This window comes from Myotis daubentonii, chromosome 2, assembly GCF_963259705.1.
Source record: "Myotis daubentonii chromosome 2, mMyoDau2.1, whole genome shotgun sequence".
Taxonomy (NCBI): domain Eukaryota; kingdom Metazoa; phylum Chordata; class Mammalia; order Chiroptera; family Vespertilionidae; genus Myotis; species Myotis daubentonii.
In genome coordinates this window covers 14,690,031-14,715,355 of record NC_081841.1, presented here as the reverse complement: position 1 = coordinate 14,715,355, position 25,325 = coordinate 14,690,031, and the positions used below count along the sequence as shown (strand labels likewise).

Below are 25,325 nucleotides of genomic sequence, written 5' to 3'. Positions count from 1 at the left end.
GTTGGGTTGAAGAAGGATTTGAAGTCATCAGCAGAGAGGGTAGCAGGGGAATAGACCTCAAGTATTCAAAAGACTCCCTGGATTAAAATCCTATTAAACTCACATCAGCTTCTCCAGGAGGTATTTGAGAAGGTAGGGGTTTCTTTAACTTGTCACCATAATTAACCTTCTCTTAAGCTCTTTTGGGTGGGGAACGTTTAGCAACTAAGAAACTGAAAAGTTTCATTTTCTATCACCCACATGGCCTTTTGAATGGTTTAAACACTAGAATGGAAAGTGGTTTAGCCTAATTGATTTGAGGGGTTCAGATCTCCCACTTCAACTTGCTGTCAGACTTGCCCCTATGGTCTGAGCCCTTCCCTAGACAGGGCATTTTGTCAAGTGAAAAGAATCAAAGGTTCAGATCTACCATGATGCTTTTCTTTCTCTCATCATCCTCCCACTGAGCTCTGCAGAAAGAGCAACTTTGCAAAGGGATGGCTGTTTCCCCTAAAAAAAATCTGCTTCTGGGCCCAGGTTTCACTTCACAAGAACTACCCCCAGAAGCCCAAAGGGCCCGTCTCTCTCCACAGGTGCAAGCTTACCAAGTTTCAGCATCACCTGTGTCCCTAGCATCTGTTCTGTTACAAGGATGTGAAGGCCAGGAAACCCTGACAGGTAGGGGCAGCCAGTATGGGATGGGGCGGGCAAGCATCTGAAGAAATGAGGGTCACAAAACATGTGCTTTTTTAAAGGCTTAGTCTTCAGAGTTTTTCTCCACCAGGTAGAATGTCAACCCAATTTTAAATCTCAGCACTCCGTTAGGGAATCAAAACTGTGCTATGTTCAGCCCCTGTCCCTCGATGGTATCCACCTGGGTGTCTCATTGCCTCCGTCAGCCTGTGAGCTCCTTAAGGACAGGCAGTGTGGCCCTCTGTCACTCCAGCTCCTAGCACAGTGCCTGGCACAAAGCATCACTCAACACACGCTTACCCACGACTGCACCGGATCCCCTCTGTGCCTTAAGGCAAGTCACGGCCTCTGTTTTGTACCATGAAAAATTAAGGAGTCTGTTGGGCTGCATGACCTCAGAGGTCATTTGCTAGTTCTCAGAATCTCTGAAAAAGGAGCTGTGTGTGGGCTGGCTTTTCGTGGCTCCTGTGCTCGGGCCATTATTTATAGCAACCGTGATCCTGGTATAGAGAACATCTATTAAGCCCTTGAACCCACTCTGCACTGCTCTCGATGCTCCACCGCTGTTATTTCATTAATCCTACAAAACAGAGATTCTTGTTGTTCCCAGGTGATACAGTGGGAGATCGTAAAGGCCAGTGATTTGCCCAAAGTTCTATTAAGCGTGGTGTCCCCTGGTTTCGAAGTCTGGGCTCCTAACTCTTCTTCCACGGCCGTCAAGAGCCTCCTTTCTGAGCCTCCAGTTCAGGCTGCCAGCCCTTCATCTGATCTACATACATCTTCCCTGGCTCCCCAAGGGGCCGTGTGCCTGCCTGTCAATCGCTTTGATTTCCTACCCCAGGGCCGCAGCTGGCCAGGCCTCCACCTGCTCCAAGCAGAGGCAGAGCTTGGCCCCGGGTCCAGCAGGGCCTTTGTCCTGAGAGCTTGCACTCCTGTTGGGAGCAGGTGGCCGGAAAAGCAAAAAGAGATGATCATCAGGGAAGCAGCTTGGAAGGTGGAAGGGGGAGGCAGGCAGACAGGGTGGATCCGAGGAAGAATTCCAAGTGCCCTCCCCCCGTGACCTGAGCCCATGAGCATGATGACCACCCTCGGCAAGGGCAGAGCCCTGGATGGACTTGCTTGTGTGATAGCCACAGGAGGACGAGGGCAGAGAAGGAGTAGAGATCTCCTAGGAACGCCTTGGAGGCATCTTACAGAAACTGAGTTGATGGCCTGTGCTAAGAGGCAGGTCTTGTTTCATTTTAAAGCATCTCTGCCTATTAAAATGCTATTTTCAGTGACAGAGCCCGAAATCCTCTTGACTTAAACTCTTCAGTGTTTTGACAAAAAACTTTTGATTGTACAATAGAATTTTTTTTTAGTTATTTAGAAAAACTAGTTCTTCTCAGCAATTGTACTCCTACGTATTTACCCAAATGAACTGAGAACTTAGGTCCACATAAAAACCTGCCTATGAATGTTTATAACAGCTTTATTAATAATCATCACAACTCGGATGCAACCAAAGTGTCCTTCGATTGGTGAATGGATAAACCAAATATGGTACATCCATACAATGGAACATTATTCAGCACTAAAATGAAATGAGCCATTGAGTCACAAACAGATATAAAGAAATTAAATATATGTTGCTGAGTGAAAGAAACCACTACATACTATATGATTCCAACTATATGCCATTCTAGAAGAGTCAGCATCACAGAGACAGTAAAAGATCAGTTGTTTCCAAAGGGACCAAGTGAAGAAGTAGAGAAGAATCAGTGGAGCATGGGGTATTGGGGGGCAGTTAAATCAACTGCATGAACCTGGAATGATGGATACATGACACTATCCACCATTGTTGATCGCCATGTCATTATCTGCATCTGTCAAAACCCAAAGAGCTGTACAATACACAGCATGATCTCTAACATAAACTATGGACTTCAGTTATTAATATTGTATCACTACAGCTCATCAATCATTACAAATTTAGCACACTAATGCAAGATGTTAATAACAGGAGAAACTGAGGTGGGGGGGGGGAGAAAGAGAACATGTGAGAACTCTCTGTACTTCCTAATTTTCCTGTAAGCATGAACCTGCTCTAAAAAATAAAACATTATTATTAAACACTAGAGGCCCAATGCATGAAAATTCATGCACTTGGGAGGGGGGGTCCCTCAGCCAAGCCTGCACCCTCTTGCAGTCTGGGACCCCTCAGGGGATTCCACCTGCTGGCTTAGGCCCACTCCCCATCAGTTGGACATACTTAGCACTGCTGAGGAGGTGGGAGAGGCTCCCACCACCACTGCTGCGCTTGCAGCCATCAGCCCAGCTTGTGGCTGAGCGGAGCTCCCCCTGTGGGAGCACACTGACTACCAGGGGGCAGTTCCTGCATTGATCGTCTGCCCCCTGGTGGTCAGTGCGCATCATAGTGACCAGTTGTTCCCAGTCGTTCCTCCATTAGAGTCAATTTGCTTATTACCCTTTTATTATATAGGATAGTTTATCTGAACATGTTTTGTATCCTGAAAGCAATCACATTGTTCCTCTGTATTCCTTTTAGGATACACATAATGGTAACAACAACCACATACTATCATTCACCAGACAGGCAGTACATGTATGATCTCATTTAACCCTCATAGAAACCCCCTAAAAAATTGAGGTCAGAGCAGTGAAAGGGACTCGCCAGGGGTCTCAAAGTCTTTAAGTGGAAGAGGTAGGACTTGAACTGAATACTGTTCAAGCCCAACTTTATAGCCCTACTTTGTTGACTTATTGTTCAGAGGTCATCAATGGGCAGCACTTCAACAAGTCAATAAGGAGACAGGGCAAGTCTTGACAACTCCTGGGTTTAATCATTCACTCCCAAATATTTGCTCAGCACTTGTGTTCTAAGCACTGGGCTAAATTCATAGAATATAAATATTTTTTAAAAAAATACTCCCTCAGCCTATAGGAAGCTCATAATCTAGAGAAAAAGACAGATAAAGAAATGAAAGCCCTAGGACAAGGGCAGGCAGTTGCCAGCTACAGAATCTACATACTTTGACAAGGATGTGGGGACAGCCCTCTGGTGGGAATGGAGATGACCATGGAATTTGTCTTGAAGTTGTGTTTACATAAAAAGCACCCTCGACACCCTAACCATCCTCCCTCTAGAGATAGGAGATGGAGAGCATGACAACCCAACTCAAGAATGAAAAATATATAAAAATTTCAGCAGCAGAAAGAAAACAATTAATATAAAAAATAGCTCTCTGGAGGAAGGGGGGAAAGAACTAACATTTACTAAATGTCCAAAATATGCTAGGCTCTTGTCTAGATCCCTAGCCTACATCCTCTCGCTTAAACCCCAATAGCCTTCTAGTGTAGATATGATTATAAACAGGATATTGAGTAACTGGGGCTTCAAAATTCCTCCCTTTCTTACCTGTGTCTTTCTTCTTCTCTCGGGAAAGCTCATGCACAGTGGCACCAATTTCATGCTTCAAGATCCTAATGATGTTGGCCAGAGTAGGCATGCTGCTCTTGTCCAGACTGGTGAAGATTTCATACTCATCTTTCTTTAAGCGCGAAGGTCTGGATTCAATGTGGGTCAGATTTATTTCATTCTCCTAGAAAACAGAATTGGGCATGTGAAGAGGACAGTTGTCATGAACGCAGACCAAACACACCAAACCAGAGCAGAACACACCACACAAGGAAATGCAGACAGATGGTGAATAGGATTTTCCAAATCAGAGTAGAAGAAAGTCCTTGAAGTTTCACAAGTTGTCTATTTTCTTTTTTTTTTCAAAACCCAATAACAAATGGCAAGAGGTGAGGATATAGTTCCAATACTGCAGAATTTAACCACATGGAAATCTGCTCGAGGCCTAGAGTTGCAACTATAGATGTTGATTTGGTTCGAATGTCTAGGACAGTGTTTGCCAAAAATATTTAGATAGGAAAATTCCTTTTCCCAAATGAAATCCCATGGAATCTCAATAATAATATCTCAATAAATAGATAATACAGAAGCAACATTTTTCTGCTTGAACATGGTCCATAGGAGTCAAGCTAATTGGGTTTAAATCCAACTTCTCAATTATATTGGCTATGAGACCTGAAACAATTTACTTTATGTTTCCAATCTTCAGTTTCCACATCTGTAATTTGGTGATAAAAGTGACACCTGCTCCATATATTTATTGGGAACATTGGATGAAATGATACATGTACACTGCCAGGTACATGGTAAATGCTCAGTAAAAATTATTTAGTATAATTACTGCTCACATGTTTATTCAAATATACAACAAATGTGTAGGCAGTGTCTACCAACACCCATTACTCTTCTAGGTGGTTAGGCTATATCAGTGAACAAAACAAAGATACTTCTCTTTATAAAAGCTCCCATTCAGGTTATAGGGAGATAAACACAAACATAATGCAGTATTTAACAGGACAGGACAGGACAGGACACATGAGGCTTTTTGAGAAGGGGAGAGGCTGCTTGTATTAAATGCCACAAAAATAGTAATTGCTTGATATACCTACTCAAATTCAATGTCTTTAGCTGGTGAGATTTCGCTATTATGAATTTGTAATTAAAAAGTTACTTAAATTGGTGTGAAATTTTAATGCATGGCAAGTTATCTGCTACTTGTTCAGAAAGTCTGTGATTTCATTGAGAGTGCTGCTCATTATAAAGACAACAAAGGGGCACCCTCTACCCTTTATTAAAATAGCCCAGCCAGTGTGGCTCAGTGGTGGAGTGTCGACCTACGAACCATGAGGTCACAGTTCGATTCCCAGTCAGGGCACATGCCTGAATTGAGGGCTCTATCCCCAGTAGGAGGCATGCAGGAGGCAGCTGATCTATGATTCTCTCTCATCATTGATGTTTCTATCTCTCTCCCTCTCCCTTCCTCTCTGAAATCAATAAAATTGTTTTTTAAAAAGAAGCAAATAACTGGGGTTACCCCAAACGTTTAAATAGACAGAATATACCCGAAAAAATAATGTTTAACTTGAATAACTCAACAACTTCAAAACACAAAATTAATCAACTTTGTCATTCAATAAGTATTTTTCTCCCTTGATGGTTAATAGCAGGTAAAGAGAACATGAGTAATTACAATATGAATACATTTTTCACTTTGAATATCACTTCACACGTTAGAATTATTTTCTGTGATTGTCCCCACAACCCTTTGAGAAGGTTAAAGGAGAAGTAGAGAGTGAAGTCAGAGATGAAGGGGTTTTGCCAAAAGTGGTAGGTAGGAGACAGGGGCCCATTTTTTCTAACTTTAGAGTCACGGTGATGGGGTGGTTCTTTGTGGGCACCAGCTGCAGAGGATACAGCCCCAATGTGACCCCAGGTTACCCAATGAGAGGACATGGACCAGAGAGAGAGAAGGTGGAGGAGGGAAGGCCAGAGAGATAGCTGTTGCTTTGAAGCTTTCTAAGCAAACAGAGGTAACTTCCTAAACAAAGAAAAGAATATTGTCATCCTTCTTGGCTCAGAAAGAAAGAGAGTGGGTGAGTTCCACTGGCTATTTACGTAAGTTGAAACTTCAAAAGGAAGAAAGAACCAATCCCTGACATTTGGAGAGCAGAGAACACCGCAACACCAATAGCCAGGACAGGCCACACCTCTGGCAAGCTTACCTGCTGACTCAGGAGGACAGAGGTGGGGGTGGGGGGTGGCATTTAGGGGGAGGAAGGGCTGAAAGGCTGATCATAGGCTGTTAGTACTCACCACCCACACCACACCCCTGGCAACAGCACTGCCTCTGGGAAGAGCCATAAAACAATTTGTACCCCAAATTCAGTTTGTGCTATTCTAGAGACTTCACTTATGGGGACATACTTTACCTAAGTGTGTAAACTAACTAAATTCCCACAATAGGGGAATGGGTAGGTAGACTATAATGTAATCACTCAGTAGAGATGACACAACTATTAAAAAGCAAGTCACAACAACATCTTATATAAAAGAAAGTGTCAGTGGCCATTGCATGACATGGGAATACTGGTGGTCTTCAGATCATGGGCCTATAGGTGATTTTGTTTCCTTCTTTCTATTTTCATTTTTATCATAGTTCAACTTTTCTAAAACAATGTTTCTGACTTTTATAATGAAAAATTCACTTTATTTCTTATAAGGTTATAATGACAACCCCTTGGGAAAATACTTATGATGGATATAGGTATGTGATAATTAACAATTTTTTTAAAAAAATGATGCCCAGGCCAACAAAAGACTAGAATGAAATGCATCAAGCTTTTGTTTGATCATATTTGAAATAAATATAATAATGTTACCTGACAGCTTAGTAAGAATTAGAAAGAGAGAAAGTAGTATTATGTTGGCTGCCTTCATGGGTATTCAGTAAGAACTCATTGTATTCTGCCTGTCCCATCGTGGTAGGATACACATTTCCCTGGACATCAAAACACATTCTGTTTCAGCTCCTTCCTCGGCTCCTTTCCCTGGAACATGTTTCAAAAAAGAGAAGGAAGAGCTGAGCATGTTTTCAGAGGAGACCAGACTGCAAGCAAGAACTTCTTGGACCACACTACCTGCTGCTGCCTTATACACGTAAGTGAAGTTATGCCCTGCCTACCTCAGAGGTCACATCAAAAGACATTCACAAAGAATGTCCCAAGTCATTGGTCTCAAGCAAACAAATGGAAACTTCTGATAGCTCATCCAGTCAAATACTTTCCATGGGCCAAACATTGGGGTACAACAGGGAACAGAGCAGGAAGAATCCCTGCCCTCCTGAAGCTGACATTCTTGAAGGAAGAGACAAATAATAACTGTCATAAATAACTAAAAATCATCTTCAGATGGGATGGGGGAAAATAAAGCAGAAAAGAGAGATAAGTTATCCCAGGGGTGCAATGGAGGTGCCATTTTAAACAGGGTGGTCAGGAAGTCCTCAAAATATAAACAGGTGAGATGTAACATTGACCTGAGGTCAGCGAGGGAGCAAGGCAGAGGGAACAGTAACTGTAAAGGCCCTGGCGTAAGATAATGTCCAATATGACTGAGAGCCATCAAGGAGGCCAGTGCTGCCTAGGGCAGAGTGCGCAAGAGGGAGGGCGCTAGGAAATGAGGAAGAGAAGTCACAGGGAATAGGCCACGTATGGCATTTTTGGCCATTACCTGAAGTTTGGTTTTCACTCCAAGTGATGGAAGAAGCTAAGGGAGGTAATCTGGAAGAGGAGACATCCTTTGACTCATGTTTTAAAAGGAACATTCTGGCAACTGTTTTATGAATAGGCTGTAATGGGGCAAGGGCAGGAACAATCCAGAGGCTCTGACAATATTTGGGGTGAGAAATGATAGTTATAAAGATTGAGAAGAAATTGCATGGAGGTGCACGCAGGGCTTCTTATGTATTTCACTGGTCTCCTCTTGTGAGAAGGCCCACAACAGCCCCGATTGATCAAGAGTCTAGAAATTCAACCCACTGGGATTAACACGAAACCGAAAACATCCAGAAAAATATAAGCACAATTCATTTCTAGAGGGAGTTCAAGATGACTCCCCCCACTCCCCACCCCACACACACTCTGCCTTGGAGGAGAGCTCCTGAGCAGATTCGTGCTGGACTTTCCGTAGGATTCACACCCCAGAGACTATCTTTTGGGATTCTACTCTTGCTTCCTTTGGAAGTGTCCCTTGAAATCTTTTGGCCTTTTCTTCCCTGAGTCTTCACCCTTTTTGTTAGATTGTTTCTTCCCCACCTTCCCCTCCATGTAATTGAGGTTGTGTCCAACTTGGAGGAGACCCCTTCCTGGGGAGAGCTGGGGTAGCAGTTTCATCCAGGATCTTCTCAAGGCTTTAGAGAAAAAGGCCTTTCTTTTTCTTACATTCCTCTTTCTATACCTTTTCTTGCCACCAGAGTGATCTGATCAAAAAGGCACCATGGTCTGTTACAGTCCAGGCCACCGAAAAGCAATCATGTATATGCTGTCAATGAGCCACCATGCTGTCTAAACTAAGTTCATAACTAAACTGGGAAAAGTAAGCTCTCTGTTGCTATTTCTCAAGTGTGTCCAGTTCTGAACTGTTCAGCAGCTAAAAGCAGTGCCAGTTTTCCATTTGAGGCTCTTCCCTTCAATAAACAGGACATCAGACCTGCACGAAATGTTTAGTGCAGCACCATTTGTGTGGACAAACCATGGAAGCCACCTAGGTATCCATCAACAGGAAATGGATAAATATAGCCACACGAAAGAATAGATAGAGGGGAAAGGAATGAGCAAGAACTGTGTGAGCAAATCTCCAAAACAATGCTCACCACCCTCTCCTCAAAGAGAGCTGCAGGAGAGTTACAATGTTATGAAGATTAAAGCTTGCAAAAACAATGCCATGCATCACTAATGCTTATCTATATAGAACAAAGTATAAAACATGCCTGGGGTTCATATGCATAAAATTCCGATTCACAGCTACCTCTCAGGAGGGAGTGCAGGAGGAAGGGGTACCCAAGGACATTAGTCATTCATACAGTGTTTTATTTCTTAGGCAGGAAGTGAGTTACATGGGTGTTCTTTATATCATTGCCTATATTTGGGGATTTAAATAAAATGAAAATGTCATCTGGATTCTAAAAACTTTTCTCCTCCAGTGGGACTCAAAGTTCTTATTTTTATTAAAGAAGAAATGTTTCCCATAAGCATTTTCCTGTTCACAACTGCCCTGGATCTAAGGTCAGGGTGGGGTTAAAGCAACCCTCGTGATTTACTCTCCATCCTGTCCAGCTCACCAGGCCCAGGGGTCACGGGCAGGCCTCAAAGTCCAAACTGTAGAGTAATAAACATTGCCTGTCTGGATGCCTCCTGCCACCCAGCCTTTGTCCCCAGGAATATGAGTTGGGCAAAGGGCCAAGGATTTGAGGATTTCATGACCAGATCCCCTGTTTATTCTCTTACTTCAAGTCATTTGTTTCTTTGTTTTGGAATTTACTTCCCTCTGCCTCTCCCCTGGCCCACCCCGCTTCATGTTTCAGCTTAAACATTATGCCTGCAAGAAGCCTCCCCTGACCAACTCTATCTCAAGTCTGGGTTAAGGAAGCTTGTGGAACCCCAAGCTCTTCCAAGGTCTATAGCGACAGAGAATGTCTGTCTGGCTCATCCCAGTCTCCACAGCGCCTATATAGGGTCTGGAAACAGGAGCTGCATATATATAAGCTGAATGCATACAGGAGAGAGTATGAGCCCACTGAATATCTGATGAGGGGAAATTGTGGGTCGTCTGGGCAGAGGTAGATAGTGTGGGAAGTGAATGTGACAAACATAGATTGTGCCTTTCCCATTTGTTTCCAAAAGACCAGTCTACAGTGAAAAAGGAGGGGGAAGTCTGAAGCAATGTTTAGCTTCCAGTGTCTAGCACTGGGCAGCTTGCTTCGCCTGAGCCTCTGTGTCTCCATCAATTACATGATGCTAATGGGGCATACCCGTCACTTAAGAGCTCTGCATATCTGCTGATTTGCTTGTTCCCTTCCCTAGGGAATACACAGTGCGGTGATTAGCAGAGGGCTAGTGGGGGGGGGGGGGAATGAGGGGAGAGACTGCTTCTGTGCAGCTTCCCCAAGGAGCCTGCTTCTAATTTTATAGCCCATTAACCACTTGCAGTAAAGTCTCGCAGGAGACTTTTTTTTGTTGTTGTTAAGAAGGTATGGGACATGAAGTAGTAGAGGCTGAAAAAATAGAGAGCTAGGGAAAATGTTTAAAATAAATGCATAAAGAATTGGCAGAACAAATCCCTGAGGACAATGGGGCATTGGTAGGTTAGCAGGGACAGGTTTTGGTATATTCCTAGTCTTGTGGCCCCAATTCACTAAAACATTTGCTTCTTTGCTCCCAACACCCACCCAGCACATGCAAACACAGCACCTGTGTGTCTCCATTATAAACATCAAAGGCGTTGTGTTGCATTCTGATGTTACTAGCTGAGGTCTACAAAGCCACAGGCCCATGGGCAGGCAACAGCATCTCTTCATGGGATGGTGGCTTTGGTGCTAATCACCTAAGGAAAAGATGAGCTCTCAGAAGGGAATGAAGCCTCGCCATGCTGGGAGAAGTCTGCCCTCCCCTGCAGACCTCGATTTTTGTTTGAGGAGCTAGGATGCCTCGTATGTGCTCCTGGTGAATTGGGGCTAAGAAAGCTTCCACCGCATGGAGTACATATTAAGAGCTTAAAGGTTATATCTCAAAAGCACTGCATTCAGAAAAAAACTATATAGCAATTCTTACTGAACACTTAATATGTAACTGCTCTGAGGGTTTTACAGGCATAAATATTTAATCCTCACAACTACCCTTAAAAGAAGACACTATCCTATTCCCATTTTACAGGTAAGGAACTGAAGCACAGGAAAACCAAACAGCTCTCCCAAAGCCACAGCACCGTCTCCCAGAGTCCACGCTCTTGACCACTCGACTGAACTGACACAAAGAGGTTGCAGAGCAATGTGCAAAGCATGGTGCCTGTCAATATCAATAAAGCTTTTTAAAGGACTGGAAGGACATATGCTAAACTAATAAGAATGTTGCCTAGCCCAGCCGTTGTGGCTCAGTGGTTGTGTCAACCCAGGAACCAAGAAGTCACCAATTCGATTCCAGGTCAGGGCATATGCCCGGGTTGCGGGCTCAATCCCCAGTACGGGGAGTGCAGGAGGCAGCCAATTGATGATGTTCTTCTCTCATCAATGTTTTAATCTCTCTTTCCCTTCCCCTTTCTCTCTCTCTAAAAATCAATAAAGACATATTTAAAAATTATAATAATAATGCTGTGGCCTGGACATTTGCAGGATGGCACGATTGAGGGACTATAGAAAGAACTATAGCTATATCTTGAATGTTCTTTATTTTTAAAGAACAATATGTCAATTTGTAATTTTGGAAACCATAATCATACATGAGAAAAAGTGAAAGTGAATATGTCCATATGCTGACAGTGGTTTATTGTAGATGGTCGAATCATGGACAATTATTTTTCTTGTATTTTGACACATTTTTCAATTTGGAAAGAAAGAATACCTGTAACAGATCCTCCTGCCCCCAGAGAATAGGAGGATGGGGCCAGAATATTCGCACGTTTGAAAAACTCCATAGATGCTTCAGATGTACAGGGAGAGCTGTATTTGGCAGTTCAGAGAGAGCTTGTGGGCCTTGGAACCTGAGCTCAGCCCCATCTCTACCACACCTTAGCTGTGTGGTTGCCTCACAGAATGTCAGTTTCCTCATTCATAAAATGGAGTAATACCTTCTCCACCAAGTTGAATGAGGACCAAATCAAGCCTGGCTTACCACCTAATGTGGTTCCACACCCGCTAGAATGAGATTTTCCTCCTTGCCTTGGCACTTTGAATAATTATAACTTAACTCTGCATTTTGCCAGCTGGTAAGGAGAAGCAGAAGGTATGCTGGCTTATACAATGTTTAGGGCAGTTTCTGAAATACATCTGGGAAAAAAATCAATACATAGTAACACCAACCCTTTTACTAATCACCCAGGACAGTAACCTCTGTGACCTCCTCTGTAAATGGGTCTAATAACATCACTTCTTGAATAGGGCAATTAAAATCTGGGGATAATGCTTTCAAAAGTTCACCCAAATGGTGAGCACACAATGCAATGCACAGACGATGTATTGTGGAATAGCATATTTGAGGCTTATGTAATGTTAGTAACCTATGTCACCCAATGAATTTAATTTTAAAATTTACCCAGAGTACACACACATACACACACACACACCTTAGGTACATTTCATCCAGTCTGGGTAATTTAGTTACTTGTGGTTTATTTATTAAGTTGAAAACATCCTATTAATTTACTATTATTTAATTTATTAACTCTACTGCCTGACCTCTCAAGGGGAAAATGCTGATTTGATTGACTGAATAATACAAGGGCTAAATTATTACAAAGGAGAATTTTACAGATACATTATTTTTATAAACTGTTTGTCATTCAGAAAGTTCCCTGCCTCTCTTCTCCAACCATTGCTTGAGAACCGACATTTCCCATCTGTGGGAAACTGTTTATTGCCTTCACTATCTGATAAGCATAGACAGAGAACCCCCTTCCCCCCCCTCCCCACAAGGCTGGGTGCCTTTGAAGCCCTAGCAAAGGTCGGAGCTAGGCGCCACCTCTGTTTGTCCAGACAGTGGTAGCTGAAACTACTCCCCCATTTAATATTATGTAAATCCTTGCTGATGGGCTAGTCTGCCTGTTACTGGGGGGTCGCCTGCCTAAGGGCTATGCTATGGGTGCATCCCAGATCAATAAAAGCTTGGTGAGGCCTGAGCACGGGGGGAAGTCCTTCCCCCTTTTTTTTTTTTTTTTTTTTTTTTTCCAAAATTTATTTATTTTATTTTTTTATTTTTTTTTTAAATTAAATCTTTATTGTTCAGATTATTACATTTGTTCCTTTCCCCCCCCCCCATAACTCCCCTCCTCCCAGTTCCCGCCCCACCCTCCGCCCTCACTCCCCACCCACTGTCCTCATCCATAGGTGCACAATTTTTGTCCAGTCTCTTCCCACATCTCCCACACCCCTTTCCCCCCCAAGAATAGTCAGTCCATTCCCTTTCTATGTCCCTGATTCTATTATAATCAACAGTTCATTCTGTTCATCAGATTATTTATTCACTTGATTCTTAGATTCACTTGTTGATAGATGCATATTTGTTGTTCATAATTTGTATCTTTACCTTTTTCTTCCTCTTCCTCTTCTTAAAGGATACCTTTCAGCATTTCATATAATCCTGGTTTGGTGGTGATGAACTCCTTTAGCTTTTCCTTATCTGTGAAGCTCTTTATCTGACCTTCAATTCTGAATGATAGCTTTGCTGGATAAAGTAATCTTGGTTGTAGGTTCTTGGTATTCATCACTTTGAATATTTCTTGCCACTCCCTTCTGGCCTGAAGTCCTTCCCCTTGAGTTGGACTTGCTCGCCTGGTCCCCCAATATTCCCAAATTATCTCTTGTCTTTTCATTTTCATTTGTGTGCGGCTCTGCTTCCAGTTCCTGAACCCTGACCCACGCAGGACGTGGGAAGGAAACACTCAATACCCATCCCACCCCTCTTTTTGCACAGCCAAGTTTAATTTTTTAATAAACTATTTTTAGATAAATTTCAGATTGACAGAAAAACTGAGAGAAGACTACTGAAAATCCCAACATACTCTACACCCAGTTTCCCTATTGTTAACCTCTTACATTGGTGGTGAAACATTAATAAACCAATATTAGTGTATTGTCATAAACTAAAGATATTACTGCATTTGGATTTCTTTAGTTTACATCTAATGTCTTTTTTCTGTTCTAGGATCCCATTCAGACCACTATATTACATATAGTCAGAATGTCCCTTAAGGTTCCTCTTGGCTATAACAATTTCTCAGTTATTTCTTGTTTTTTATGACCTTGAGTTTTAAGGAGTTATGGATCAGGTGTTTTATATATTGTCCATTCACTAAAATTTGTCAGATGTTTTTCTCATGGTTAGACTGTGGTTATGGGTTTGGGGGAGGAAGACTGCAGAGGCAAAGTGTCATTCTCATCATTATCAATATGACTTGTCACCATTGATTTTGACCTTGATCACCTGGCTGAGCTACTCCTTGTTGGGTTCTCCACAGAAAAGTTACTCTTCCCTCATCTCATATTATTTTCGATGGAAGAAAGTCACTCTGTGCCACCCACACTGAAGAAGGGGAAGGGGATGGTTTTTGTCTCTGAGTAGAATATCTACTTAAATTATTTGGAATTCTTCTCCATGGGAGTTTTGTCTCTTCTCCATTTATATACGTATTCAATCACCAGATTTCATTTTATTAAAGAACTCAGGGTAAAACTTAATTGGTTCAAAAATATTCCTTCTTAAAATCCAGGGCAAAGAGTAAAAGAAAAGTCTGATTTCCTTTGCTTATATTTAAATTTAATTTCATTCTTAATGAATCACTTAACATATTAAAATATAGGTGTGTAGAGGATATAAGATGACTAAGCCAAGGTTCCCTGCCTGAAGAAACCATCCTCAGGGCCAGAGAGAAATGTATACCCTGAAGGCAAACAAGTGCTACTGTTAAAAGCAAAAACATTGAGCCCTAACTGGTTTGGCTCAGTGGGTAGAGCGTCGGCCTGCGGACTCAAGGGCCCCAGGTTCGATTCCAGTCAAGGGCATGTACCTTGGTTGCAGGCACATCCCCAGTAGGGGGTGTGTAGGTGGCAGCTGATCAATGTTTCTCTCTCATCAATGTTTCTAACTCTCTATCTCTCTCCCTTCCTCTCTGTAAAAAAAATCAATAAAAACGCTGAAACCGGTTTGGATCAGTGGATAGAGTGTCGGCCTGTGGACTGAAAGGTCCCAGTTTCGATTCCGGTCAAGGGCATGTACCTGGGTTGTGGGCACATTCCCAGTAGGAGATGTGCAGGAGGCAGCTGATCGATGTTTCTAACTATCTCTCTCCCTTCCTATCTGTAAAAAATCAATAAAATATATTTTTTAAGAAATTAATAAAATATATTTTAAAAATTATTTAAAAAAGCAAAAACATTGAGAAGATGGTAATTAATTCAAGAAAAGTTTGATAAAAAGAAGTCTAAGGCCAGGACTGGTTTCCTTGATGTGCAACCAGGATTCTGAATGATTCTGACTATGAATACAGAAGCTGAGGCTCAGAGAGAAGAACAACTTAATTAAAGTCACACAGTTGGTTAATGCAAAAGCCTAAGCTGAAAAGCAAGTCTGCCAGATTCTATCCTATGTTCACTGCATCCAACTAGAAAATTACACAGAAGTCAGCTATGCCACTATCCCAGGCAGAAATGAATAATGCTCTTACCTCAAATAAGCGCAAGACTTTGGCCAGTGCGCCAACTTCTTCTTTGAGTGAGAAAATCAGTGATATGGCATCATTTTCACTGGAGTTGTTTTCAATATAGCTTGTTTCCTGCAGAATTAAACATACTTGGTTAAAATGTTTTCCATGGCTTAGCAACTCATTTCTGTGAAACCTCCAGGGAGGAGACCATCAGGAACTCTTTTATCTAGTTAAACCTTGGAATGCATAGATTCTATAGAGAAGTATATAATGTGGTGGGAAATAAGTCAAGATCAGTGATATTTTCAATAATACTCCTAGGTCAGATCTCAACTTTAGAAGCTTCAGTTATTCACTGGTGTCACCAGTCACCCTGTAGATCCAGTACCTTTTAATGAGCACCCACCAAGTGCCAGGTAATAGGGCTCAGAGATTCAAAGATGAAGAAGCTTAAAATTTGGTTGAATAGACAACAAACCAAATAACTAAAAAAAAAATTTAAAAAATAAATCCTTAGAGGTGGTTCAAAAAGTGTCCCAGGAAAACATTGAAAAATATAGGGTGGAAAGTCCTAAAAACAGAACACACAGAATTTTGAGTCTGAAGATGTGGGTTAGGATTCTCTCAGCTGAACTACTTTGGGCTAATCATTTAGCCTTCATAGTTTCTTCATCTGTAAAATTATGCTAATAACAAGCCCTGTCTAAACAGTGTTCAGATGATGAAAAAAGAAAAGATAAAGTAGTTCGAATAGAATATTAAGGGGAGTCTATAAAAATAATGATCACATTGTAAATACATGAGAATGACTTTTTGGACTTTAGAAAAGCTCTCAGGGAAGCATTAACTTGTTCTTGTATACTAGGATCTTCGATATACAACTATAGAAAAAGTTACAGGATACATAAAAGTACACAAAAAACCCACTGGAAGGTGGATGTCTTAAACAAAACAGCAAAGCATGTCAAGGATCTAGCACTTTCTACATGCATGTGACAGCAAATTAGGGTGGGATTAGGATTGGCAGCCCAGAAAGTGCTGAAATTTTTTACATTGGTTTTATAATCCTATATAATAAAGAACTAATATGCTAATTAGACTGAACAGCCAGACGTCCTTCCAGATGACCTTCTGGACGAAGCTGGGGTGGTGATGGCCGGCCAGGGCTACGCAGGCCATCCAAGGCAGCTGGGGCTGCGAGGGACAAGCCCCTTGCATGAATTTCATGCATCGGGCCTCTAGTAATATATAAAGTTCCATGTGTGCCCACAAATAAATAGCATGTACCTAAAACTAGGAAAAAATGTACAGAAAATTACTCTCTTATAAGCAGATTAAAGAAATTAGTGGAATGGATGTTACATTATCTCAATGGATAGACCCTGTGGTGGACAGGGTCTATCAATGACTTGGTGTAATAAGCCCTGCATAGACACCAATGACCCTTAGGACAAACTTCTTTTAATTCAGAAAATAGATTTCCCCAGAACCTTATCTGAAACACACAAGTGTGATTAGGAGTTTCAAATGAATTAGAAGACTGAACTGTCATATATCTTTATATGGAGCATAATGTAGTCTTTCTTAAAAATTTTTAATCCATCATTTATTAAGATCCTCTAATGTCACAGGCATTTAGATGATCTCATTTAATTCTTGTAACAATCTAGAACAAGCATGTCAAACTCACGGTCCTCGGGTCACATGCGGGCCACAACAAATATTTTTGTGACCCAGCCAATATAACTGTATGTAAGAAACATTTTAATAAAAATTTTGTAACTTAATTTTTACAATATTTTGTTATACATAATTATTAATAACAAACTACAATGTTCTCTAATGACTATTACTATAATCATGTTGCATTCATTTCCATTACCCGCCTTATGCTCATGTGCACGATTTCTTTCTACTAATACTAGCAGCATATATTTTAGCAGCTGATTGCCACATCATTAGTCTTGGGCTGACTTGTTTGGTGTGCACAACAGGAAATATTTTGCTTTCGGAGAACAAGAAAAATAGGTTTATTTGCATTGCGCTTATTAATTTATGCAGTTATTCAGTTTCTGGTAAGTTAATGTTCCAGAAAAAATATTAATTTTTATTAAAATGTTCTATTATTTTATGTTAACTATTACTCATTTATTTCAGCCCTTTGTATTCAGCATGTCTCTATCGAAATAAACCTATGTTTCTATGAAAATTGAAGCTTTTGTTTTTTTTGCGGCTCACATCAATGTAAACTTGTTTATTTGGCCCGTGTTAGCCTTTGGGTTTGACATGCTTGATCTAGAAGGTAGGTTTACTAATTTCCAAGTGCCTCCTTTTACTGAGGGCAAAATTAAGGCTTAGAGAAATTAAGTAATTTACCCATTGTTATGTAACCCAGAATACTATCTATGAATCCGGATTTACAGAAGATTCTATCCCGCCTTCTCCCTCCTCTAAGCCCTGCCAAAGATCTGCAGATGAGTTTCTGACAGCAGTCTTCTTCCCACCAGAGAACACTGAGCCCTTAGTCCTTTCTGATTTCCCTGAAATGACAAAGGGTGTCTCTGTTTCTAGTTCCCTTGGCAACATTCTCTTATCCTGTTGGCCTCCAAGAAAAGGGCCATATAACTGACCCATCTCCACAGATGTCACCTCTCAATTCAGACATGTATGTACCATGCTCAAAATTCCAGCACCAACCCCTTCCCACTCCTGTGCATGTTCAGCCAACCACCAAGACCAATCTGACCTTCTGCAGACATAGCTCTCAGGGCCAGGTTCTTCTTTTGTTCCTACTGCCAGCACTCTAATCCAGCTCTTAGTGATCCTCACAGATCCAACCCAAATAATTTTGCTCATGTCCTTTTCCTACTCAGTTCTTTAGAGCCCCCTCATGGCCAGTGGGATAAAATACTTCCTTCTGAGAGTCAAGGGCCTCCTAAGGCTCACCCACAAGAACCTCCCCACCATCCAACTGGTTTCCTCCTTGCCCTTTCAACTCCTCGTTGGGGTAAATCCACTGCACTCCGCTCTCTCCCTCTTTCAAACAGCTCACCCTTCCCCAAAAGCCCTCTTGGGTCTCACTTCTCTTAGAAACAATCCCTCTTCGTTCTGTGATTGCTTTGGCTTCTGATGCCCATGCGGAACTTGAATTTTGACTCACAGAGCTAGACTTGGCTTTGGAGTTCATCTAGTTCAAACCCTCATTTTTCCGATAGAGAAACTAGGGGCTAAAGGAAGTGACTCACCTGAGGTCACACAGGTAGTGGTCCCAGGTCGACAACTCAGGATCCTAATTATCAGTCATTCTATGCAATTCCCTCTGCTATGAGCATAAGGTCCATCTTAAGACCTAGGTTTCTTACAAAGAGCTCCTCTCTGATCTAATCACCAGTTACTCAATACCACTCCTTACCTGTTCCTGTGCCTCTTTTACTTTCCCCATTCTCCCCACACAATTTCTAAATCAGGGCTTCTCAGTGAGTGTTCCTTGGATCTCCACTCCAAAATTACCTGGTGATTCCTTATTCAAATGCAGTTCCCTGGGTCCCTCCCAAACCAATCAAAAAGGATATCTTGGGTAGGATCTTAGAATCTGCATTTTCAAAAGCATCGCAGATTGATACTTAACCATGAAATATTTTAAAATCATTGATAAAAATATACAGCCGATTTTTTAAAAAAATGATGACTTTTATCAAATGTGTCTGCAAATTTACATTTGCCATACGATAAGTCACTACTCTTTAGTGTTAGTAAAATTAATATTGACTGAGTTCCCACTGTGTGCCAGGAGCCATACTTGGTACTTCTCACAGTTAAGAGGCTTCAGCAGCAGCAGCAACTAGCACTATTCTAAGAGTTTACATGTTTCCACAGTAGCCCCATGAAGTAGTTTTGCAAATGAGGAAATAAACTCAGCAAGGTTAAGTGGCCTGTCCAAGTCACCCAGCTCATAAGTAGCAAAGTCTGGACTTGAACTCGGGGCCAACAACTCCAAAGTTCTTATTCTGCCTCCTAATGGCAGACTCAACTGGGACTACAGCTCCTCTTTTCAAAGCCTGAGAGACTTTAAATGAAAGGAAGCTCACGAAAGTTTGTGAAATGGTGTGGTCTTGGGTAGACACTAATTTCAACATTGCTACATTGACCCAGCATGGGACCTTGGCCAAATCTCTTCCAGAATATGTTTTTATTGGCTCAGAATCCAACCCTTATTTGTTTCCAATAGCCATGTGAGTTGACTTAGAAACAAAGGTACCTCCAAGATGGATAAAAGCAGACAAGAGAAGCTCAGAAACTAAGTAGGAAGAAATAGGGCTGGGAGAAAGAACTTTACTAAGAACCAGAAAGAAAAGTATTTTGATCATTGAGCAATACATTTAACAATAGAAATATATTGTGTTGGGTTGTGTCTAACAAATACATTCATTGTATATGGAAAAAAGAACACTTTCCCAAATTACAAGCAATAATACTCTTTGGCAAGGATATTCCAGGGGCATTGCTTTACATTCTTAGTGCTATTGAGGGGCCATAGTAAGAGGTGCATAATTGCCTGAGTGGTTAAACACACATGTATCTACCATGTAAGACAACTGAAAGAAAGATGCAAGCATCCTGCCATGTACACACTATACCTCTATATTCCAGCATTTGTCTATAGGAGAAAGCAGTGAGGTAGAGGAGCATGCAGGGGAGAGGGAAAGCTCGGAGTCAAATCTGGTTTTGAACACTGGTTTCACCATTCTTAGTTGTGATTTCTGAGTTCCCTTCATCTTCTATTCCATTCCCTGCACTATTTTTCTTCACAGCACTTATTTCTGCAAGAAATTATATGTTCATTTGGTTAACTTTTTTATTGTCTGTCTCCTACAGTACAATGTAAGTTTCTCCAGGATAGAAGCTCTGTTGTGCCTGACACATAGTAGGTGTTCAATAAGTCTTTGTTGGGTGAACGAGTGAGTCAGCGTCTCTTGCAGAATTGTTCTGCTTGTTGCATGTGTGGAGTGCTTGCCATACCGTATGCCTTCCAACCTTATGTCAGAATTACGTCCAGTGTATGGTCTTTATCTGAGCTGATAGCTTCACGAAGGCATAAACTGTATCTTTTTCACAGACTGTCAGACTTGGATGAAATCCTTAAGTCTATTCCAGTTCAAACACTCCTCCTCCCCAATTTCACAGTCACAGAACTGGGCCTCTTCCCACCCCAATTACATTGCTTTCCCAATACATAGCTTCACTAACCCAAAGATGAGATCCCAGGTCTCCTGACTTCATGCTCAGCATTGCTCCCTGACAAAGTTATACCAGTCACTATACCTGACTCAGTGATGGTCCCTCCTGCCAATGTTCCAGACACATTTTGTTGAACAATTAAGCCCATTCCAGCTATACACCACTGGCACTTTCCTATGTTTCAGGAACTGTGCTAAGAGCTTTATAGACATCACTTCATTTCATCCTCACACCAACCCTAGGATGTGGGTACTTTTATTCAAATTTTTCAAATGAATAAAGGTGAGGCTCACAAAGTTAAATACCCTGCTTTCAATGTGCAGGGGGTACCAGGGCATGTTCTAAACCCTGCTATTTACCTCTAGTCATTAAGAGTGCTGATTTGTGGGTCTCAATCTTATTCTCAGTGCTTTATAAACAAAGCTTTATTCTCCAGGTCGCTGCCCCTAACTTCTTCTCATGATTGTGGAGGTCTGTGGCCAGAAACACAGAAACTAAAGGGCGACAAGTCAGGATCTATTCTGGGACCTGTCTCACTCCCACACCATCCCTCTTCAATCCCAAGCTCTCCTGTCTTCCAAGCATCGCATACATTTTCAAAGGAAGTCTTCCACTCAGAACTCGAAATAAACGTGAGTGAAAAGTTCTACAGCTTCTCTGGTTATCCTAAAACATCAACCACTCATACCCTCCCCTCCACCTTCCTTGTTCTCTAGGTGGTTCTCACTAACCCTATTGACGAAAGGTGTCTGCAGAGTCAGGTTTGCTCCCTGAGCTGGTCTTTAGTTCTGAACCAGAGAGTCCAGGAGTGTGGTAAGTCATAAAAGAATGCAAATTGTTCACCTCAAGAGAAAGGCAGCAAATCCCGGAGAACCAGACACCTTATCCCCAAATCACATTTAGGGCTCTCCCACATTCCAAGTCCAAGGCTAACTCGTTCACTCTCCTCTCTGTTTAATTTTCTCCTTCCCCAGGTCTGAGTAAGTCTGAGACTTTCTTCATGCCCCATTTTCTCCCAAAGATAAAAAATGGATGCAATTTCTCACAATTTTGCCACTTCAATAGATGCCTGCGAGCATTTTATAAACATCAGAGAAGAGCAGATGGAGAAGGACCCCATCTCCCATTCCAGACTGTTCAGGACCAGCCCCTTCCATGTATAGAAGAAAAAGCAGGCAATAGAAAGGGAAGGTGACCTGTCTAAAGACACACAGCTAGCCCTAAGCGGTTTGGCTCAGTGGATAGAGCCTCGGCCTGCGGACCAAGTGGTCCTGGGTTTGATTCAGGTCAAGGGCATGTACCTTGGTTGCGGGCACATCCCCAGTAGGAGGTGTGCAGGAGGCAGCTGATCGATGTTTCTCTCTCATCGATGTTTCTAACTCTCTATCTCTCTCCCTTCCTCTCTGTAAAAAAAAATCAATAAAATATAATAAAATAAATAAATAAATAAAGATACACAGCTAGTTGGTGGCTATTAAAAGCCAGATCCCTAACTCCTAAAGTAGTGCTCTTTCCCTCTGAAAGCCACGCAAGGCTGATGTCCTGCCCCGCAAACAATTGTTGAGGACTTATGTTATCTGATGACTTCCTGGACAATTTCATCATCTTCAAATGGAAACAGACATCGCGGTGAGCTTATGGAAGTAGGAAACACCAGCATCCCCCTCCCTGTGCGGCTGAGGCTCACCTGGCCAAAGTCTGAGAGTTTCCTGGTCAGGCCTCTTCGGTTCTCCAGGACCACAGCTGACATGCTGGCTCCGGCAAGTGGGGTCTCTGGCTCTAGGCTGTCAGTCACAGGCAGGTTTGTCAGCAGCACGTGGTGCTGAGGTTTTTAACCTGACATCAGGGAGAAGAGGGCGGTTTGCAAAGGTGTCTCCTGCAGAGCTCCAGCCACGGTACCGCCCCCCGGGGGGTGTGTTCTGACGCAGAGAGCTTCAGGCCACCGCCTGGCGCTGGAGGGTGTGAGGAGGCCAGACTTGGCTGCCGGCCCTGGGTGGAGGAGCCTGCCTGGGAGGAGCCCAGAGCCACATGTGAGCTGGAGATTAGTCAGATTTGGCTTTTCCAGGACTCACAGAAGCAAGGGGAGCAGGTTCTCTGCATTGGAGTAAGCCTGAGACCACTGATGATTCTAATGATACAATTATAAGAAATAATCCTTTGTCCCGCCTTCTGCTCACAGAAGCAGAGTCAGGATCCCTAACTGACATTTTTTTTTAAAAAATCTTTTCTATTAACCACTGAACAAACTGCCTTTCTGAGCTTTGACTTCAGAAAACTACATACAAGATCACACTGGGAACGCTGAGCCCAGTTGCTAAAGAGCAAAGGTAAAAGGGAGAGAGAACTGGATTGAAATCCAGCCACGTGTCCTGAAGGTATTTACCTAACTTTGCCCCAAGAGCATGGCAGAGCCCCCTTGCCAGGGTGTTTCAAGAATATGCGTAATAAGAGTAATGAGGTAGCGCATTAAACAGTTAGTACAGTTCTTGCCATATAGTTAAACACTTAGTAAATGGAAGCTAGCATTTCAAAGTTTGTCACTCAGCATAATACTCCCCAGGCCCATCCATGCTGCTGTAAAGGGTAAGACTTCCTTCATTTTCTTTTTTAAAATATATTTTTACTGATTTCAGAGATGAAGGGAGAGGGAGAGAGAGATAGAAACATCAATGATGAGAGAGAATCCTCGATTGGCTGCCTCCTGCATACCCTCCTACTGGGGATCAAGCCCGCAACCTGGGCATGTTGGAATTGAACCCAGGACCCTTTAGTCCACAGGGCGGCGCTCTATACGCTGAGCCCAACCTGCTAGGGCAAGACTTCCCTCATTTTTACAGCCGAGTAGTATTCCATTGTGTAAATGTACCACAGCTTTTCTTTATCCACTCACTCATCTACTGGTGGGCACCTGGAGTGCTTCCAAATCTTGGCTATTGTAAATAATGTTGCAATGAGCATAGGGGAGCATATGTTCTTTTGAGTTAGTGTTCCAGGTTTCTTTGGATATATTCCCAGAAGTGGAATTGCTGGATCATAAAACGGTTCCACTTTCTTCATGCTGCCAAGTGAAATAAGCTAGTCAGAGGAAGACAAGTACCATATAATTTCATCGCTATGTGGAATCTAATGAACAAAATAAACTAACAAACTAAAAACAGACTCAAAGAACAGACTTCCACCTGTAAGAGGGGAGGGGAATTACAGAGCTGGATGAAAAAGGTGAAGGGATTAAGTAAAAAACTAATAGACACAGATAACAGTATGATGATTACCAGAGGAAAATGGGGGTGAGAGGAGGTAGAAGATAATAAAGGGGGCGTAAATGGTAATGGAAGCAGACTTGACTTGGGGTGGTGAGCACACAATGCAGATACAGATGATGTACTATAGAATTGTACACTAGAAATCTATATAATTTCATTAACCAATGTTACTCCAATAGATTCAATTAAAATAATAAATAAATAGCCCTAGCTGGTTTGGCTCAGTGGATAGAGTGTCTGCTTTCGGACTGAAGGGTCCCAGGTTCAATTTTGGTCCAGGGCACATGCCCAGGTTGCAGATTCGATCCCCAGTAAGGGGCATGCAGGAGGCAGCTGATCAATGATTCTCTCATCATTGATGTTTTCCTCTCTCCTCCTCTCTGAAATCAATAAAAAATATATTTAAAATAATAATAAATAAAAAGTATGTGACCACAAATAATTATTGAGGATCTGTACTGCATTCCAGTAGGTAGGGGGGATACAACATTGAATGATACAATCAGTGAACAGAGGACCCTGCCTCCCCCACCATGCTGCCGTTCTAGAAGGGGTGGAGAAGACAGAAAATAAATAAGGGTAGGCGGAGATAAGCCTCCTAAGAAAATAAGGGATGAGCTAGGAGTAAGTTGGTGGCTGTTGGAGAGTGGACTCTTTCAAGTGGGCAGGAATATGTCATTCACCCCATTTTTTTCGGATCAAGAAACTGAGATGAGGCATTTGTTGCCAATAGGAGCAAAACAACATATAAAAGAACACTGCAAACTCAGAGGTTCAGGAAGGATCTGAAAAGTCAGTGGCATCAAGGCCTTGAGTGGCTGTCTAATATTTACCCAGGAGGGGGTAATGGACTGAGAGAAAACAAGCCAATACTAGAGTTTTCTAAAAATCCACCCTCTCACCTCTCACAATTATTTGATGGAATGACCAAGCATCTGCCCCCCCCCCCCAAAAAAAAAAAGTCCCAGATTTGAGATTCAAGACAAATGGATTCTACCACTGATTAGCTGTGTACCTTTGGTCAAGTCCATGCCTCATCTTCTTTGCCTTTACAATGAGAGTTTTACTCAGGCTTCAGACTTTGCTGAAATCTCTCAAGCAAGCAGCATCTGGCAGCAGCATGCCCCAAACCTATTAGTAAAAGGCCTGAGACTCAGCAATATCATCAGCCTGCCTTGCTTCACAGCTGGGCCTCACCTGACACTTCCAAGCTTGATACAAATAGCAGCCATCTGCAGACCTCTCTATAGCTCCTGTTGGGTGGCCCCAGGCTGATTTTGCAATTCCCAGGAGGCCCCAGAGCCAGTGCACCTGGTGGACAGCTTTAG

General features: G+C 42.3%; 1 protein-coding gene across 1 annotated transcript in view; it reads right to left on the bottom strand.

Annotated features, from left to right (window-relative positions):
• Positions 1-22,580, bottom strand: part of PAH (phenylalanine hydroxylase) — a 52,910-nt gene extending 30,330 nt beyond the window's left edge. Inside the window, exons 1-3 of the mRNA XM_059681821.1 lie at positions 22,422-22,580; positions 15,518-15,625; positions 4,091-4,274 (exon numbers count right to left, since the gene is read on the bottom strand). Of these exons, the coding sequence (XP_059537804.1) occupies positions 4,091-4,274; positions 15,518-15,625; positions 22,422-22,484 (355 nt within the window). The 5' untranslated portion in view covers positions 22,485-22,580. The remainder of the gene's footprint in view (positions 1-4,090; positions 4,275-15,517; positions 15,626-22,421) is intronic.
• Positions 22,581-25,325: the final 2,745 nt, after the last annotated feature.